At 40.0% G+C, this 21,155-nt stretch overlaps 2 protein-coding genes across 2 annotated transcripts; one reads left to right on the top strand and one right to left on the bottom strand.

Annotated features, from left to right (window-relative positions):
* Positions 1 to 11,886: 11,886 nt before the first annotated feature.
* LOC143896118 (uncharacterized) lies at positions 11,887 to 16,571 on the bottom strand. Its single transcript, XM_077403689.1, has 8 exons — positions 16,447 to 16,571; positions 15,949 to 16,073; positions 14,820 to 15,123; positions 13,689 to 14,420; positions 12,992 to 13,384; positions 12,561 to 12,735; positions 12,189 to 12,297; positions 11,887 to 11,996 (listed from the first exon to the last, which is right to left on the bottom strand). Exons 3-8 carry the CDS (start codon positions 14,843 to 14,845, stop codon positions 11,920 to 11,922), a joined length of 1,512 nt encoding a protein of 503 aa, XP_077259815.1. The 5' UTR covers positions 14,846 to 15,123; positions 15,949 to 16,073; positions 16,447 to 16,571; the 3' UTR covers positions 11,887 to 11,919.
* Positions 16,572 to 16,748: 177 nt separating this feature from the next.
* On the top strand, positions 16,749 to 20,256 carry LOC143896116 (transmembrane protein 115). The gene is made up of 4 exons (XM_077403685.1): positions 16,749 to 17,344; positions 17,641 to 17,896; positions 17,958 to 18,134; positions 18,249 to 20,256. The coding sequence occupies exons 1-4, from the start codon at positions 16,894 to 16,896 to the stop codon at positions 18,451 to 18,453; spliced, it is 1,089 nt and encodes a 362-aa protein (XP_077259811.1). The 5' UTR covers positions 16,749 to 16,893; the 3' UTR covers positions 18,454 to 20,256.
* The last annotated feature ends 899 nt before the right edge of the window (positions 20,257 to 21,155 follow it).

Raw genomic sequence — 21,155 nt, 5'->3', positions numbered from 1 at the left:
GTCTCTCTCATTCTCCTCGTGCTATTGGAGAACACACACACGCCCGCCCCGTCTCGCCGCACTCGTAGATGTCCATTAATCACGGACATAAGCAGGCGACTAATTGTCGGCTTTCGAGGCGAGAGGAATAGACAGCGGCGGATGCTAGATAGAGAGGCGTAAAATCGCGTCCTTTTATCGGACGGAGGGCGGCACGCACCCCTTGCGCGCACGCCAGGATACTCTCGCTCCCTCCGATTGATTCAATCGCGTCGCATGATCACGCTGCGTGAAAGCGATCCCGCGAGCCTGCGGATGTGACTCGCCGGTTTTTCCTCCGATCGTTTGTTATTCCGTCGCCGTATGCGCTTCCCACCGATTTCGATCGTCACCGCTTACTCGCGCGTCAGTTGCTTTGTAGAGTTGTCTTGTATTATGTAAGAGTAACATATCCTAGCTTTATAATTGTCTTAATTTAACTGCAATGGCGAGTGCCACGCAGCGCTTTTCGCTTTCCCTGTCGCAGCCAGAGCCGAAGGGTGCATTTATGTTGGAGCAGTGATAAACGATAAGAAGAGCGATACTAGTAAAGCAGCGAGAATAAATGCATTGATTTATATGTAATTTATATGTATGTTTTATGTGATTCATATGTGATTTATATGTGTTTATATTATATTACATATAAATTAATGTATTTATTCTCGCTGCTTCGCTAGTACCGCCGCTCTTATTCTTTATCACTGCCCCAACATAAACGCACTCTAAGATACGCTTATTATAGCTTCTACCGCAATTCTCAAAACTTGATTAGGCTTTACAATCGCAGTGTACTCTTTTTCCACTTATTAAAAGTTGATTAAAAAAGTGTATACATATAGTACATTTTATTTTTACTTATCATGATTTATGATGGCATTTTCCGATGTGGAACAGGAGATGCGCGAATGCGCTGCTTGGCACTTTTCGCACAGAGTTTTACGATCACCTTCGGTATTCAAACGGTTAAAGATGTTTCAGCAATACCTGATGTCTTACGATTTTTTTTTTTTAATTTTATATGTAGAGAAAGTTTGGCAAGCCGGCTTTAAGTTAATGCATGAAAATTTAATGACAAACTCTCTATATGGTTTCTGATTTTTATATCAAATCTCACGTTCGCGGTAGCCAAATGAAAATATTTGCGGAGAGCGGTCTCTCGTGCCGATTAAAGCGATTAAAAAATCGCGCAACGGCTTGTGATATTTCGCAGGGGAACGGTAACCCTGCGGCAACGATGCGACGATTCGCATCCGTATAGCGAGTTGACATAAAGGCGCGACGTATCTATAGGCACGAATCAAACGACAGCGCGCGTAAGTCGGCTCCTCTGATAATCAATCATCGCACGCCTATTCGCGGGACAGAGAAACGATCTGTCATCCACTTTCGTCTCGTTAGGTCGGTCCATTCTGCCGGAATCGCTTCACGGCATCGTCCCAGCTCTATTTAGCCAGACGATGAGAAAATTCGCATTTTTCCGATAATGCAGTTTTGAAAACTTTGTCAAATTCCAATGTACGTAAACGCTTGCGTTTCTATACAGTCTATACACGCATATCTGGTATAAATAATGCTAAAGGAATTTATTAATGAAAAGTTGAAATAATCTTTTCACATCGTAGCTCTTGAATTTTTCATCTGAATACTTTGTCGAATTCGAACGAGCATCTTCCTCAATATTGGAAACGTGTGTTAATGATGGCACAATTGAACATTGATCGCTAATGGCAGATAATCGCACATATAGAGCTGTGGCTGTTCATTTGATGTTAAATTGTCACGTTGCTATTACAATATCTCCTTAAACTTAAAAAAAGCTTTAGATGTAAGAAATGAATTTTTTGCATCAGTGGATAATGATAAAAAAAATATAAATTTAAGGAAGCACTACAAGAGTTTAACAAAAATGGTGTAAGTGGTTTGGAAAGAATCCTGTCAAAATCTTTGGATTAAAATGCATTGAAAATGAATCGTTCAAATAATAGTGATAAATATAGATTATCAGAAAGTATAACTGAGAAAAAATTAGCCCTACAAAATAAGAGATTTGTGCAATCGCGATCAAGCAGTATGATCGGCGAGTGTGATTAGTGTAAGACTCGGCATTTAAAATTACGTCAGGAAATATCGTTTTAATAGAGGCGCGCTACATATATATGCAAAACACGACTGCGAACTCGCGCTGCGCGTGTATGCGAATGTATTGTCGATCAGGAAACGGCACCAGAGGATCTATGCACCATTATGCGACAAATGCACCGAGCGATTCGCCTGGTTGCACATCCCGACGCGTCCAATAGTGTATCGACGCTAATGACGTTGATTCGTTCTACTTCGCGCCGCTGGCACTATAGTTACGCATTATTATCCGCTCGGATTCTTCCCAGACATCGATCGATCTGCAGACGATCGTTGCTCGGCAGCTGGCGACGAAAATTTCGCAACCATTGAAGGAAGCGACAAGCGCCAGAAGGTGACGCATTCCGCGTCCAAATAATCAATTATTTACGAAGATAGAAATATGTCGCACTCCCGCGGAAGTTTTCCCGTTTCTGCGCCTATCAGTCACAATTACGAATGTATGACTTTCGTATAAGTCGGGAGTATAAAATGTAGGAGAGAGATCAAAGTTAATCATCCAGCTTGCCAGACACATAAATTAAACGCGCGACAAGACAAATCTCTGTCGGGACAACTCTCGAAAATCTCGAGGCATCGTATTCTGCTGCTGCAATTGCAATAACTATATCCATTATATATGTATAGAACAAGTTACTCTCGAACTCTCATGCGCACTGCATATATGTACATATGCCGTACTCTCTGGATACCTAGTTGAAACATTTTGATTTTGATTTTGTAATCGCGCATATTAAACTCGCAACCTCGATCTCGGGACAATTCGCGAAGAAATATTTCCCTCGAACGGCTGGCGAACGATAAGGAGGGATATCTCCCTGAATGGTCACGGTATAAAGAGGAGCACTATACGAATCCGATTTGTATAATGCGGCGAGGGGGGCGGCAAACGTCGAGATCCCGTCCCACCGTTGCCTGGGTTAACCCCCGAAAAAAGTTCGCGCTTAATATTATTAAATTAAAGGACAATGGCTGGCTGCGCCACGCCGCGGCACGCGACATTTAAGCGATTTTAATAACATTTCACGGGGATTTTTTTAATAATATGATAATAAAGCGAAATGGAAGAAAACGCTCGACCGATTATTATCATCCTCTGTCATGGGGAATCTCCATCCACTCGCTCGCGCTTCTCCGCATCCATCTGCCTCTCCATTTGCCCCTTCCTCTCCCCTCCCCCCCCCGCCGCCACGGCGTCCCTGTCCTTCTTTTACCCTCCTCGCCCCCGTTTATACATCGACCGAACCTGCCGTTCTGTTTTTCACCCCTACGAATGGCGGAAGTTTCTATTTCACTTTCGTTTTAATATCCAATGACGAGGAGACTTCGAATTGCATCCGTGATTATATATTGCTTATAGACGTGTACTCAATAAAACTAAATAATTATGTTTTTATTCTTCGTTCTCTCTCTTCCAATGAGAACCTATAATAATAAGATAAAATTAACAAAACTAATAATTTTATGTGTCTTCTTATTTTTTTTTTATTTTTTTTTTCAAAGATACAAATGTGCAAGAGAGTGCATTATTCAGACGTCAGATTGCAATTGTGATGAGAACAGGGTGGCGTATTCTTTCGAAATTGCTCGAGCGCGTTTTCTTCATCTGCTCTCCTCAATCACAGCGGCTCGCGTTTCATGGTTTCCCGACGCTTTGTACGACATAAAAGAGTGACACTTCGAGAGAGAGAGACAGAGAGAGAGAGAGAGAGAGAGAAAATACGGCAACTATTATGGTTTAAAGAATAGGGATATTTCACGCTCGGTAAAGCACAGTCCATCGCGACCCCGAAACCCGCCCTTCCCAGTCCCCCGACAATAGGCTTGGTCCGACTAGGTGCCCCAAGTGTCAACTCGCTCTTGTTTCGTATGGGTGGTCTTGTCGTCTCGCCCGATACTTTCCACTACTTTTGTCGAGTAGGTTTACAGTCAACCTGAGAAAGGGTTGACTTCGGAGCTGCCAAGTAGCTGCCAAGTAATTTTGTAGCGCCCATTTTCACCCCGTTAACCACTGTTGCTCGTATTCTTCGCGAAACAAATTATTTGTAGTAAAATATGAATAGATAGATAAACGGCAAGCGATGCGATTTATGGTAACTGGGATATGAGAAAAAAACACGATTCTCTCCCCTTTTATTTTAAATTTATATAACGTTTGGAGAGAACAAGATTAAAAAAGAGAAACTCACGAAGGTTTAACACAAAAAATTACGTAACATATATTTATCTCATAAAGACATCATTTTCCCGGTTATTAGGCAAGGAATTTCCGGATGGTGCTACAAGATGTAGATAGAACGTCGAACGCGCGCCAAGCCCATTATCATTAGCGGGGGCCGACACGCGGGGCCCCGTCCGTGTGGGCCGTAGAATGCGCGATGTACAGTGCAGCGAAGCAGATAGAGCTGCAAAATATTAATCTCTCTTGTCGGGGCAAATGTATTTTTCAAAATTTCCGCGCGCCGTTCTATTAATGCTCCAATAGTTAATGCGGGACCATTAGTCAAACGTCGAGGCTCGTCGTGCACACGAAAAGAGAAATTTCGATTTTAAATCGCTACATTTATCATGCAAGCAGGCGCATATGACACCGTTCTGATTTTATTTTACTTCTCTCTTTCGTTCTCTCTCTCTCTCTCTCTCTTTTCTCCCTCTCTTCCTCTCTTTCTGTTTGTAACCTTCACCGCGCGCAACCCCTTTTTTTCGCAACGACTGCCGACATGTACCCGTTTACCAGTTTACCGGGGCTATTTTCACTTACCAACAAATCAGTCAGGTAATAATTTCGCATTACCATTATATATTTTCCAAGATTATGCCCGTTCATGAATAAAAATACGTTGTATTAATCATAAAATTAAAATAATTAAATCAAAATTTTGAAGTTAAAATATTCAGAGCTGCGAGGTGAAAAATATTAAGAACATTAGAATATATAAAACGCAAAAAACAATTTAAAAAAACTCTTTAAAACTTAAAAAAATGCGCTAAAATCAAAACATTTCAACTTTCAACGTGTGTTCTTCATTATATCCATTGACTATTCACTATTAACTGTAAAATTAAAAATTGCAAAAGAGAGATAAGAGAAGAAATAAGAAACATTTTAAAAAATATTAAAATATATTAGACATAAAAAGAATTAATATATAAGAAAAAATAGTTCTTAAACTAAAAAAAAATTATGAAAAGAATTTAACACATTTAGCACATTTTACCTGTATCTTTTCTATTTAGAATATTTTTTTTATATTATGATTTTATAATTAAATTTATTACATACATTTACTGTGAAATAAGAGAAATGAAATATGGCAATCAATTTAATATTTCGGGTTGATGTGAATTTATCGAACGGTTAAAATGTAAGTCACACAAACAAGTATCTAATTGTGCCTGCCAAAAGTTTGCCAAACCATAAAGAGGGACCATTTCGTATATATATAGGTATATATATTTTGCAAAAGCGTCAAAGCTACCTAATCTAAAACCCATACTTGTCCCATAAAATACGCTTCCATTCATCTATCCTCGTAAACACGCTATCAGAAAATAATAAAAACGCGGGGGAAAATGGGTCCGACTCCGAATCCGAAGCCGTGACACTGCCGCTCGGGTCCGCTCGTAAATTTCGAATCACGAAGTCGTAATCGTCTATTTATTTCGGCTTTGGAGAGACGATTGAAATATGACGAGCGAGTATTCGTCTAGGACCTAGGAGAGTCTTTTTGCTTAGATGAGAAATTTTGTACGAGATATCATTTCGCATTTGCAGCAAGTTAACTGAATCATACTCAAAATTGAGTTTATATCGCAAGAAAAATAAGAAAAATAAGGCAAACAATGATAAATCTTGTGTATTTTTCTGAGAAATAAATTATGGCGATGGCGGATAAATTTAATGAAAGTTAAAATTTCTGAAAGACAAATCTGGCAAGCTGGAAAACGAGCAGGATCAATTGTTAGAAATATGTCAAGTTGTTACTGATATAATGACGATGCTAAACAGCGAAGGATCTGGATGATACCTCCATAATAACGTCATAGACGCGCTTATGATTCGACAATGAGAATCAATTGATCTGTTACGTTATAATTTGCACATATCGAAATTTAGCGGCGCGTGCAAGCGCGCCGTGAATATTCATGATTCGCGTGCGAATCATGAAACGTATAAACGAAATCAAGAACGCTAAACGGGAACACCCGGGCGCGTAAACGCATCGGCGTGCGTTAGCGTGTGCTAGAACGGAACGCAGAGGAGAGAGAGTTTAACCGAAAAGAAAAGGGAGGCAGGGCCGAGCTACCCTTCGGCGGCGGTCCGACGATGGTAACCGTGCGATGTTTAACTGGGCGTAACCCCCAAAAGATCATCTTACAAGTGTGCGCGAGCGTACAGTGGCACAACAAGACGGGGTACGCGACAAGGAAGGAAGAACGGGAGGAAAACGGGCAAGGGGAGCGGAGGGAGAAACGAAACGGCGCTGATTTATTTATCGAATCATAAATTAGCGGGGTCACACAATGCGACACGACGCGAGAGCGCGACTATCTTTCTCTCGTCGGTCCGAGAAGGGATCCGAGGGCCGAGGGCGTAAACGTAACGCGTGTTTGCGTTGCGTGCTCGACCGGAAACGCGATTTATACCATGCAAATTAAACGCGCGCGCACGCTGCACGGTATATATCCGGGGCCCCCGTTCTGCGCGCTTCGTCATATTATTGTACCGTTTCTGTTATTGTACCGTATCGCTCGTCGATCGCTTCAGCGAAAAGATCGGGAACGAGCGAACGATGGCCCGGTGCAAATATCGTGGTGGCTCGACCGATACTGATTTTCATCGACCGCATCAGCTTCCTCTCTCGAAGCCCCCTCGCTTCGGAATTTAATCCTAAAATACGCAAAAGTGTTTCCGACATCCGAGAAATTGTGCGCGCGATTTGTTTGCTATTGATTTAACCGTTAGCCGCGTGGAATCGTCCCGATCCTATATTTGTTATTCACGATCGCTAAATTGAAAATCGATATAGTCTCACATGGTTCTCGATCTTGTACATAGTCCGATTCTAAATTTTACTTTATCGAATACCGCTGAAAAAGAGCGTTAAATAAAATTTTGTTTTATTTAACGCACGTAAAATGGCAATAGTACCGTATAGTATATAAATAGCAATAATGCATTTCTTGTTGCACCTTCCTCTCGCATGTATAAATCAGGGCGTAAAATAAATTAACGTGACCAAAAGGCAGGCGTGTGATTCTCCCGGGGCTCCGTTATTAATTCGATTTAAATACCGCCGATTCGACAAGCGTCGTTTCCTAGATTGAAATTCGCTACCCCTTCAGCACTGTCCCGAACGGATGGCAATGTATTCTAAATGCACGCGGGAGATTCTTTACGGTAGCGTCCACGTGTCAGTGCAATTAGACACACGGGATAAGATCACCGCGCCACCCTCCGCCACGTACGCCATCCCACGAGATCTGGCCGGAGCCGGTTCATTTTTCTAACCGCAAACAGACTGCCACTTTCGCACAGTTTTAACTCTAGCTTTATTCTGTTGCGCGATAACTTCCAAAAATAATATGCATCTTGTTTATTTTGCACTATACGAGACTTTTCTTTTTACTGATTTTAATAATAAATTGCATAAAAAAGCACTGAACGTTTTGGATCTTCGAATAGACAAAAATATCGCGGAACGTTGACCCAAGCGGGAAGCTGCAAAATAATGCTGGTCCATATAGCGACATCGCTACAATTGACGGCAAGTCCTAATAGTCACACGGAGAATGTTGCAAGACGATCGTTGGTCTTTCAGAATCGAGTTGTTGTAAACGCGAAAGAGCTGCGGTAAAACATTATTAACAACGGTTTATTATATCAAAGAGCACAGCGATACGCTGTTAAATATTAAAGGATGAAATTTAAACCAATATCTTGAGTTAAATAACATTTCGTTATTTTTAACTACCATGTGTGTATAGAAATTTATTATTTTAACAGTATTATTTTAATACAAAACAATATTATTTTAATTTCATTGGTTTAATTAAATTAACGACGAAATTAATATCGAATAGGAGCAGTGGCGCGACCTATTAGAAATGGCTAAAATTATTCAAATTGAGTATAATTCGACACTATATGAATTTAACAGTGTACGCAAAGACATATATCGCGTACCATCCTGTTGCAGTATATCTTCCCGTGGAGAAAATTTATATCAGTTTTTTTTTCTTTCTTCCTCTAAGTTGCGCGCATATTTGCGTTGTGCGTCGATTTTATGAGGCCCGAAACATGCCCACTTTCCTCGCCAATCGAAAACGTATCATGGGAATACACGACACGGCTCGTCTACCTGCCGTTCCACACAAAAATGGCTAATTCATAACGCGCTATTAATAACGCGCCGCTTTTAACACATCGTCGAAGAATGCCCCGTTTACCGTAGGTATGTTGTGACAGCGTTTGGGGCCCCGCTTTGGGGTCCGGCGTTTGTTCGGCGCTCGTTCTCTCCCCTAAAAAGGTACTCTCCGTCACAGAGAGACGCCGAAAGACGACCGACGCGTCCTATACTTTGACAAATGAGACGATATCAATCTCGGACGTTATACGCCACCGAGATCCACACAGAAGCGAGATACTCGCGTATCGTTGCCGCCGCGATTTTACTGCTGTTACGCGCATGTCCAAATGCGCGGTAATTAATTATATATATACACTCGCCCCCGCGACGTAGAGACTGGAACTCATATCACGCATCAACTGTACCGTGTTTTATTCGCGCTGTACGTTAATTAGGAGCAGTCAGACGCATTGCAATAAATTAAAGTTACTTTTGCATATGGAGCGACCAAATTAAAGGAACAACTTTTATACATATGGAACGAGCGAGCGTTACACATGTTATAGAAACATATCAAATGACTCTCATGTAAAAAAATTATAAAACGTGATATTTTCATAGAATTATGCAGACGTTAAATTTTACAAAATATATATATATATACATATATATGCCGCCTTTATTTTAATTAATTTTAAAAATATTTGTTACATTAATACGAGGTAAATCCCAATTTCGAATCATTTCGCGTAATTTTATATTATACAAAAAGAGTAAAAATGCTAAAAAGTAATTCCTCCCTCATTTGTAAAAAATCCTGACAGATATTGCGGCCGATTGCACGGTGAAAACGCTATACAATTTTTTTCAAGCTGCAGGATCCCATCGATTGAAGACCATTTCAAAGGTCAATATCGAATTATTGAATTGCAATTTATTGATTATTTCTCCGCGTAGATGCTTATTGATATTGACTTATTAATGATCCAAGTATTATAAAATTAATGAGGCATTGCAGAAATTTAATTAAATTACGCTTAACACCGACCGATTTATCTAGTCTAGTTTTAAAACACATGAATTCACATGTAACTCAATTTTGAAGTTTACAAAGCTGTGTTGGGGCTTACAAAAATAATTTTTAATTCTTTAAAATAATATTCCAACTACCTGAGTGTGTCATCTCGGGTAGTAAATTTTAAAATATCTCTGAATTTAAGTGAAAATACAGCAATTCAAGACTTAGAGAACTTAAGAGACATTCAAATCGTGGACTCAAAATCGAAAGAGAGGAAGAGAGAAGGAAAAAGAGAGAGAGAGAGAGAGAATACATAAAGATAAGGCCGCTGGGAACGACAAAAACGGGACGGAAATACGGGTTCGCGAAAGGCGGGGGCGACATCGGGAATTGAAAAATAGCGCCTTGGGCCGCTGTCGCTCACAGTGATGGCCCCGTGACAGCCAATGTAACGCACGAATTAACGAAATAATTGATTTTCATACCGGTTCGAAATAAGCGCGGCGCACAAAAGACCCGGGCCGAATCGGCGGCCGTCAAACGGAAAGAAATATTTTGCCGATTTCGGGGTGCACCGAGTGGTGGTGCATCGCCTGCACCGTCGCCGCGGTGGCGGAAAAAAATTGCGGCTAGCGTTTTTTTTTTTTTTTAATTCCCGTTGGTCCCGTCGGCCCCACGGCCCGGGGCTAATTTAAATACACCGGTTTACATTGGTAAATTGGCATAGACTCCCGGGTGACGCGCGGCGAAAAAAATCGGGAATTGTTCTGGATAGTATAGTGTAAATATTCTTGCAGTAAAAATATTCGGCGGTCCCGTGTAACCGTCGGACGAATGTCCTGGTGACGTATCTCTCCGAAAGAAAACTGACTGGGAAATCAAAATCGCTCGCACAAAAGAATCTTTATGATACCATAAACGAATTTTTATGACATCATAAGTGTGAATCTTTATGATATTGAATAAATCATATGAAAAAGCAACATGAGAAAAATAAATCGTTAATTTTTCCCGAAAAGACGCATGAAGACTTTATCCGGCCCGGAACGAGGTCCATATAAATGAATTTGTGGCTTGCCTTGAAAAAAAGTCGACGCGAAAATTTGGGTCGCACGTCAAACGTGCTTCTCATAAATTTTATAGAAGGCAATATTTGACGCGCAATCCAGCAGCTCTGTAGATTCTACAAGAAATAAGACTGATAAAAAGATTATAGTATTCGCTATATCTGTCACAGTGAAAAAAAAAGAGATCACTTATACCACTTATACACTTTTCTTCAGACTTAACGTGTTATTATTCCCATAATTGTACCTATATCGAAAACGTAGGGCGACAAAGCGGTGTTCGCCGGTTGGACGGCGCGCCGCGTAAGTCGTTGTGTCTCGTAATGTTAATGGGAAAAGCGAAAAACATTATTCGTAGCCGGGCGAGGTATAATGTAAGCGCGGCGCGTTCTATGCGGATAGGAAGGGCGCCGGCAACGCGCGCGCGCGCGCGCGGAAGATAGAAGGAAAAGAGCGCGAGGACTGCGAGGAGAGAAAGAGACGAGAGCGGAGAGAGAACAGATTTATATTTGAAATTAGATTAAGCTTCTGCGCCTGAAAGCTATATAAACGCCCCTCCGCCTGCGCCTTCCACCGCGCCGGAGAGAGACTCAATAAACCAACCACTCACTCTTTCCTCCTCCTTCCTCGTCTCCTGCCTCGTTCTCTGTTTTGCAAACCCGCGAACGTACCCTTCGTTGCCCGCCCCTGTCGTCCTTTTTCCTCCAAAACGCGCGGCGCTCTCAGCCTCTACTCCTTCCGCGCGTCGCGAATCTTTTCCTGCTTCCCGCTTTTTTCCTGCCCCGAGAAACCCCCTTCCTTATTTTCACATGTATCCAGTTTAACTCCGCAATCGGTCCCTGACGAGTCATTTTGTGCAATTCACTCTGCCAGAGAGGCTCAATAAACCGAGTACATTATTCTCTTTTCTTCCTGGCATAAAGAGCAACCGTTTCACTCTTCCTCCCACCTTCTTTCCGACCTCCTTGTTTCTCTCTTGACTCGCAACTCGGTTCCTCTTGCACGGTTCAGATTTTACTTTCCTCTCGCGACTTATTACCGAATAAACGGATTGAATATCAAGAACAATAACGTCGCTTTGAGTATATTCGGCCACAAAGTTTATTCGCCAAAAACGCTCACCAAAAAATATCGTGTGCGTGCGAAGAAATGTACAAAATGTTACGGCGCCACACAAAGGTGAACGTCTTAATACGCATTAAGCTCCCCCACGCATGACTTTATAACTGTCGTAAAGAAATAGAAGCGCATAAAAAAACGTCATAACTATACTTGAATGACTTCACATGTGTACGACCGATATTCGACAGTCGAGCTCACGGGCTCACAAGGGAGTCTGCAGCACGCCGGCTCCCACGCCATAACCATATCCTTGCGGTCCGAAATTACGGACGTAACATTCTGTGCAATTCATGTAAAAAGCTCAATTAACATGGGCACAATCTTAACTGGCCATGATAATATTATTCAATTGAAGAGAGTCAAGCAAAAAGGGTACAAAAAGCATAAAACATAAAAAGCTCGAGAAAAGGTATCTATCTCTCCTAGCGATCTCGGAATCTCTGTACTTTTCTATAATTTGATAATACCAACGTTTGCAGTAAATTTCGCCGCTATTCTCCTGATAAGTCAGCGGTTCCAGCGGCTTTCGGCAACAAAAGCAACTGAAGCAAATGTTATGGTACGGTACTCCGGAGGCGATCTTGGAAAGGAATAAATTACACGTAAATTCCCCCTTGAAATCTTTTTCTGTTTTCTGTTACACATCGCAACTTATTGCGTCACAGTAAAACTATTTCTTTTACATTTCTATCCATTGGATAAACAATATCATATGTATACATTTTCGTGTATGCTTTGTATACATGTGTTGGCCCAAATATTTTTTGAACGATAAAACTTGACGATATAAAATAACATGATTTCGATTTCAAAGCGCTGTCTTTCTAACAATATTGTACTTACCTGCATCTCAGCCTGGTAGACCTTTCTTCCGCATCGCCGACAGTCAAGGCCGCCACCGAGGCACTCACATGGCAATCTTAGCCGGCAGCAGGCTCCGTTGGTACCGCATTTAGCTCCGTCATTGACGCCGCAGCATCCGCTACTTATGGTAGACAGATATCTTGGGCCACACGACCTGTAACATAAATCAAAATCAATCTTAGCATAATCAAAACACGATGACAAATTCTTATCAGCAGCGTAATTCTTCCTCCTATTTTTCTCATCCTCTTTCTGTTTTTATCATCATCATCCAACAAATCACAATTTAAGTTATGACATAAAAAGTACCAAAGAGTTAAGGAAAATTTAATTCTAAAGCAGCTGGAAAAAAAACTCTGGTCGAAAAAATATTGTGAGACACCCTGTATAGAACCCTACAACGTTCGCACCTTCTACAGTTATTGGGTCCGCAGGTGCAGCAGGAGCCTCTATAGTCGCTGATCGAACAAGGGAACGGCGATGGATAACGCGGAGCGCAAGGTGATCTCCCGCGCGAGGAATGAGCCGGCGAGTTACAGATCCTCGGCGACGGCGTGCAGATCTGACCGGGTTTCTCGCAGCCGCCGCAACATCCGCCACCGCCACAACTTCGGACATCCGTCGTGCACGGAGGCGGCTCGCACCTGGCCGCCTTCTTGCAGACTCGGGGACAACGACAACAGGAACGCGATGGCACAACGCACCCTATTCTGGCTCTGTCCGGACTAGGCGCGCATGATTCATTCGGCTCCGGCGCGAGTCTTCCGCAACAGCAACCGTAATCCTGCGAACTCCTCCAGACCCTGCACCGCGTGGAAATGTTATACCGTCAATCTCGGTTCGCTTAAGAGAAATCTTTATAATAATGTTCGATATGCGACGTTTATCCGAATACTTTCAATATAGTTATTAAATATAGTTATTAAATTGACCTATGTGTGCCGCAAGTTCTTTTTCAACATAAATATTTGCAAGTTCGATCTATTGACTCGTCGTAACTCTTTTTTTGACTGGCGGTATTAATCTAGCAAAACGCTCGCAGAGAGATTATGAGTAACGAATATCGAAATTTCGATGTTCTAGCACAACAATTGATAGTTCACCCACTTTTCGCGTGCTCCGCAGCAGCATCCGCCGCAGCCTCCTCGCATGCGATACTCGTCACGGCCGAGCAAGTCTACATTCTTGTGGATGGAGTTTGATTGATTCTCGTGCCACACGGTATCGTCTTCGTCGTTTCTTGCTTTACTTCCGGCAAGGCGATCCGCCGGACAAACGTCACCATTGCCGACCCATTCCCCCCGCGTGCGTTCATCGCTTTCGACTGTCTGCTCGCCGATATTTCCCGATTGCGAACTCTGGCCTTTGTCGCTGTTGAAAGTGCAACCCGATATTCCGCAACGGTCCTCCGCGTAATTGTCGATCCTTGGTGTGCTTTCCGAGTATCCGTCGTCGCTCTTGCAAGTTGACGCGTCGTCTGCCTGCCAAATATCGTAGAACGTCTCTCGCTCCGCCTTATTCTCGATCTCTCTGTCGTTATCGCGACACGTGCTCGTTAGATCGTCATCCTGCATGACTGTCGTGCGATGACAACGATCATCGACGCAGTCGGTCCCGATGACGGTGGCGTCGCTGAAGGAGACCCGTCTGCGAAAAGGCGCGCAGTGATTTGCCGTTAACGGCCGCGACGGGCACAGGCACTTCCGTCTCGACGAGGACGCAATATCCAGAGTATCTGCAGTGGCGGCGGCGGTGGCGGCGACGGTCCTAGACTCACGGCAAGAGGAAGAGGACTCGCAGGCGGATACGATCACCCTCGTCCGATTCTCGCCCGTGGTACTAGAAATATCTGTGCTCACAATCCTCAATTCTATCTCATTCGGCCGCCCACCACGATTGTGATGCGAGCAGTTACGTATATAGATACTACGCACAGGTGTGAATGACAATCAGGCGCAATCGATTAAAATTATTCTCGCAACGTTATATAAATGAAGTAGCATTCTTTTTTATTCTTTTTTATAGTCGTGTTTGATGCAAATTATAATTTTATTTGAGAAATAAGAGTAAAAACTATCCTTGTTCTGTTAAAAGCTCTATCTCGATTGCTGCAGGGTGTCTCATAATTTATAATCTTAATTCAATCGTCACGAATATCTTCGTTCAATGAAATATCGTACATTCAATCAATCCAAATGCTATCTTGAGATAATTAAGACTGCAAACTTAACTTTTTACCTCAATTGATTTCGAGGACTGCTCATTCCTCCGGTGAAATCCGTAATTTGCGGTCAATCGTGCGTCATTCTGCGATCGTTCCCGTCGCTGCTGTCCTCCGTAGGAATCATTTACTTCAATTTACTCCAAATTTTCTTGATACGCTTCCGATCTCTGCTCCGGTTTCCGAGATACCGGATAACTCTCGTCGATTATCTCGCAGTTGTTCACGTTATTATTCGCGCTAGCTGGAAGTGACTCCGCAGACAGGCCGGTTTAAAGCCGGCATAACTTTTGTCTCATAGATGATTGACGATTAAACGACCTGTGCATAAAGAAGCATATTCTATTTTCCGTGCATAAATTACTTTGCAAAAGAATCGTTTCATTTACTCTGTTTTTTCTCCTTATCTTAACATATTTTTAAATAGAGAAGAAATGGTTAATATATTTCTAATATTCTTCTAATAATTATATGTTTTGTTGTATTTTTTAGAGATTTTAATTTGACTTGTGTACACTAATTGAGTTTTTTATAAACATGAAATACTGGATGATTGCAACAAACATTACAGCTGAAAATAGCATTACAAATTGCCGTTTGTTGCGTTACTCTTTATATTCGAGATAAAATTCTTCTTTTTCTATATATTTCTTATTTCATATATATAATTTAAATTTTGTGCGTATAAATGATACAATATATTTTATATTATTTACTCAAATTACAGCTTCTACCTTTTTCTGCTTTCACATTCGATTACTTGGTCGCAGTAAATGAAAAATAAATAATCTGGTATATAAAATTTAATGTAAATAGATTTGACAATCTAATATTACAATTTACTCTACCAGATTGTGTGCCGCTAATTAATTAATTTTCTACAAGTACAAATCGATAGCGTTTATCGCGACGCACAAAATGCATTCTGTATTATACCTGTACGTCGTTCGTTCCCAACATTGTCCCCGGGAAATGTACTGCTTTTGCAACAATCGTTTTTCTCTCGAGATAACTTTCGTGCATCGCGTTGTTAAGTTATCTCGAGCGCGACGATCCGATAGTCACGACAGTGACTCGCGAATTCGAACTGTTGTTCGCGCGGGGACGGATTCCGAGTATTTCCGAGATGATGCGGCGATAACTTACGGAGCAAATCGACGAATCCAGGAGGATGACGTCACGGTGAGAAAATGCGCGCAATATTTTTTGCGAAAGGAACACCCCGCCGTGAGTCGCCACCCTACGGCTGCGAAACAGCTTCCGGCATTTACCTACGGGCGGTCATATTGATTTGCAATGATTAATCCAGCCTAGATAATGATATAATCAAATTATACTAACAACAAGATGTTATAAACCGAATTAAATAAAAACATGAAATAAGTTATGCCCAAACATGAAAAAGTTATAAATATATGAAAAACTCAGAATATAATCAAATATATATATTTGGCGTTTGATATTAATTATATACATATATTTGTAGCGTATTATGTATGTTTGTTTGTATTATAACACTCGTAGTTTATTTCTCATAATGACAATTCGTCAAAAACGAATTTAAGGGTTAAGTTAATCGCGCAAAATCATCGCTCTGTCAAAATTTCAATATTAAAATGGCATAATTAGACGAAAAGAACTTACTACAACCGTGCTTATTCCGATACCTCCCGCGATCTTACCAAAATCCCCAATTTTGGGCGCGATCAAGCGTCAACGCGTCTCCGTGCCAACAAAATGCAGCTCCGTTCCGTACAAATCATGGCGGATTGGCGCGGGACTATTACAATTTTTCAACTTTGAACTCCTTCGCTGTCTCCTTTGATTCGTGCGTTTCTCTCGATCTCGACGGTGGTAGGTATCGAGTGATCGATATCGTGCGCGAGAGATGCACGGACAGTTCTCCGAGTTGTCTGTCGTTGTCGTCGTCACGCGCGAGTCGCGCGACCAATCGGGTCAATGTCAGTTTGATATGTGGAAAGCGACGCGAGCGGCGGACTGGCCGAGTCGAGTAGTGGCAGGTTTTCTCCTCTCTTCCAGGGGGGAGGCGCGAGAAAAGTGAGGTTAGGGCGGTTAGGCTTGCTCGCGGCGATGGCGGCGATAACGGGCCTGGGTAGGAACATCCCCTACTTGCGGCAACAGGCCGCGGCCCTGCTCGGCAACACCAGCACCAGCGTCAAGTTCATCTGCGTGGTGGTGCTGTTCTCCTACTGCCTGTCCTTCTCCGCGGAGGCGGTGCGCATCCTGAGCGTGACGCCAGGTTACCTGCTGCCGCCGGTCTTCTGGTTCTGGACGGCCTTCACCTTCTGCTTCCTCGAGATACACTTCTGGGAGGTGTGCGTCGACGTCGTCACCGTCGGCCTATGCGGCAAGCTGATCGAGCCCCTATGGGGCGCCTTCGAGATGATGACGTTCTTCGCCGTCGTAAACTTCGGCGTCGCCGTTCTCTCGGCGCTCTTCTACCTGTTTCTCTACATGTGCACCAACAACCCGGACCTGCTCTTCAACATACACATACACGGCTTGACCGGCTACATCGCAGGTAACTTTTCTCCTTTCGACTGATTATACATAAAAATCATGCTCGACTTGGTTCGTCGTTCGGCACATTGTTATAAGCGAATTATGGAACAGAGTTTTTGTTGATTAATTCATAGCATTGATACAACTTGGTTTTTGAGATATTTTTTGTATCATTCGTGCGTGTAAAATATTCCTGAATCGTGTCCTTTCTGAAAAGATCTTCTTTGCGAGGAGATTTCTCTTAAAAAATAGAATTTCTTGGACATACAGTTTTGATACAGCTTTAGTCGTACAAAGGATTGCTTTATTTCGCAGGAGTCGCAGTGGCGGTGAAGCAAATAATGCCAGATCATATCTTAATCAAGACACCTATTGGAAAGATCACAAATAGAAATATACCCTTAATGGTATGGATCGTGGGATTGATATTGTGGCTCGTTGGGTTACTAGAAGGCACTCATCCCACCATGTTTCTCAGCGGATTGTTGATATCTTGGACATATCTGAGATTTTATCAAAAGCACAACAACGGTACTCGAGGAGACATGGCGGACAATTTTACATTTGCAAGGTGCGATTTCCGTAGTTTGGATTATCTTATCCGATCATCTTATTTGGGACTTCTCTTGCAGTTTTTTTCCAAATGTCTTGCAACCACCGATAGCGGTAGTGAGTAACACCATACACGGATTCTTCGTGCGTATCGGAATATGCCGGAAAGTAGTTAGAAGATTCGACATGTCCAACGCACCGCCTGGCTTGGTTATCAATCTTCCTGGTATCGATCCACACGATAGCGAACGACGCCGGTGAGTATAGTTACGTTATAGATAAAACGTGAATGTCGGAGCTCGATTTTCAATGCGTAACATTTTGCAAGTCATATGCTACTCTCATCTTTCCGATCGATGTCTACTTCGCAGGCAAATAGCGTTGAAAGCACTGAGCGAGAGATTAAGCAGAGATCACGCGAAACCTTGGCAACCGGACAGGGCTAAGAAACACTCGCCAGTGCCTCCGGCGGTTTCCATACCGATACCCGAATCCACCACACCTAAACCACTCGCATCTCCGCTCATTCCACAAGTCAATGTCAATATACATAATCATACCTCTAGCAGTACGTGATTATACGAGACTGACTGATTTCAATAGGTTTATAAATTACACTGAAAAGCTTCTAAACACAAGTGTGAGACGCAGTTTAATATGGCTATAGTCAATAATGGATGCAACTCCTATTTTTTTATCATATATCTGTAAATAGAATGTTATCACTATGATTTAAGCACTAGATTGATCTTTTTTTTTTGTGGAGTGAAAACTAATGTAGGATTCAATTCATTAACTATTTATTTATACACAGTGATATATTTATTTATTCTTATGATAATGACACATGTTAAAATTTCATTGAAAACTTTCATGTTATAACAAAATATCACAGAAAAGAACTTCTACATTAAATAGCTTATATATTATCTGAAAGGGAGACTTAAATGCCAGCAATTACTATTTTTATGCAAGTGTGAATTGCAAGTTTCATCTTTTGTTACTCCTACTCAGAAAGAGTTGATTTTAATTCTAACTTATTTAACAATAAGTGAAATATTATAAAACAATTTTCTGATTAGAAAGAAATTAATATACTGCTCTAATAAAGTGTCTTTTGCTATAAAATATCGTTGCACGTAACAAATTATGGGATATTGTACTCTTTATTGATTATCATGCCATATTTTAATGCCAGTTTAAAAAGAATAATCTTTAAAAGATTTTTAACAACATGTGGGAAAGATAAAAATTAAGATTTATATCTTATGATGCTATTTTCCAAGAAACGGAACAATTCTTTGTTATACTAAAGATTAGGTGTGTAAAAATTAATGACATGAGAATTTTAATATCTCCAAAAAGATAACCTCATAGGTTTATAGTGTCATATGATTAGAGCACACTGTCCCATCGAAAAGTCCGATGATGATTTAATAGTAACATATAATAATTAGATGCTTTCAGTGCAGTACATACAGCGACATAATTCAGAAAAAACATTGAAATTGAAGAAAGTGAAAATTTATAATCTTAATTTAAAATAAATTTTGTACTAAATTCTTGAAAATACGGAAGAGATAGGGGATTATCTCAATGTTTAACTTATACATGTATATATATTGAAATCAGCTAGTTATAAAGATATGCAGAGAAAGTTCTGTATCTTTACATTTCAATTAAAGCATATATACATATATATATTTTTCCAATAAAATGTTCTAAATTGTTATAATCGACATAGAATGTAACATTCGTTTACTTTCTTATCAGCTCTAATTTTTTTTTGTGTTATACATGATGTATAAAAATTTCAGTTTATGTTGCATAATTTTATTTTGTACAGGATCATTTATTTTATGTAAATTGCGTATTTAATGTTATAAAATGTATAACATTCTTCATTCATTCATAGATACATTCGTATATACATAAACGAGAGTGCGTGACGAGAGTGGAAGATAGTTTTAATAATAGTAATTGTAATGAATAACGAGGTATCTTGTATATAAAATTTCACGATTACACAGACGAATGTAAATATAATAAAGATTGATGTAAAACGTAAAGGGAACAAGATATTAAAAAGGGGGCAGTGATTATACGTATAGCAATATTGCTATATATAATCATTCCATTATATATATATATATATATATATATATATATATATATATATATATATATATATATATATAATGGGATGATATTAAGAGCTATTTTTTTTATGTATGGTGTGAATAAAATTTTGGAAGTATGTGTGATTGTATGTGTTTTGAGCAATTTTGGCCGTCTATTTAACGCAATGTTATTGACGAATCTTTTAAGTACTTTTATTATGAGTATTTAGTCAATTAATATTTATTACTGTCTGAAAAATGGAAGGCCAAAATTAGTTTAGTGTGAGAATAAGTATTTGTTGAATTCACAGGAAGTATGTTTTAAGAATCTAATGTAATTATTACATGCATATGTACATGTTATATATATATATATATATATATATATATATATAATGATATATATAATGAATTAATGATATATATATATATATATATATATATATATATATATATATATATATAATTAATTTTGTACATAAGTTACAATCGTTACAATCTGTACAATATTAAATTCTACCGACAAAATACCTGTATTGACTTCATTACCAATACACTTTACAATCAATATAGTCGAAAGGAAAAAACACAGAGGTTTGAGAAATTTTTAATAATCTGTAAATATATTCCAAATATTGGAACAATTAAAACACTTCAAAACAATTCCTAAATCTTTTATCAAGAGATATGATCTCATTATTAACGTCTCTTGTATCAAATATACAAATATATTATAAACTTCTTTCAATAACTTTCTTAAAATGATAAATGGGTGTATTTTTCATTCATCTTTATGATGAAAGGCCAGCAGATAGAACGTAATAAATACCGATGTGTCTAGTTATATTAGCAAAATATCGAGAAATCCCGATAAAGTTATAATAAAAAACTAAATCAGTTTTATTGCAAAATTAAAATAATGTCGTTTACCATATAAAACGCATCAAACATATTGATAATTATATAATACATATCAATATGTATTATATGCTTATATAAAATAATATAGAACATATGTTATATAAGCATCTGATGCTTGAGCTATATCGTTATATCATTGAAGCTGCATATATATGTATATATATGCGAAAAATTGTAGATTCTCCAAATTTTTAAATGACACAATTATAGCTTTAAGTTTAAACGCTTATACAACAT

Source organism: Temnothorax americanus, unplaced genomic scaffold, assembly GCF_048541705.1.
Source record: "Temnothorax americanus isolate GAGA-0224 unplaced genomic scaffold, ASM4854170v1 Scaffold18, whole genome shotgun sequence".
NCBI classification, from domain to species: Eukaryota; Metazoa; Arthropoda; class Insecta; order Hymenoptera; family Formicidae; genus Temnothorax; species Temnothorax americanus.
Note: the sequence above shows the minus strand (reverse complement) of the source record. Positions and strands in the feature narration are given on the sequence as shown.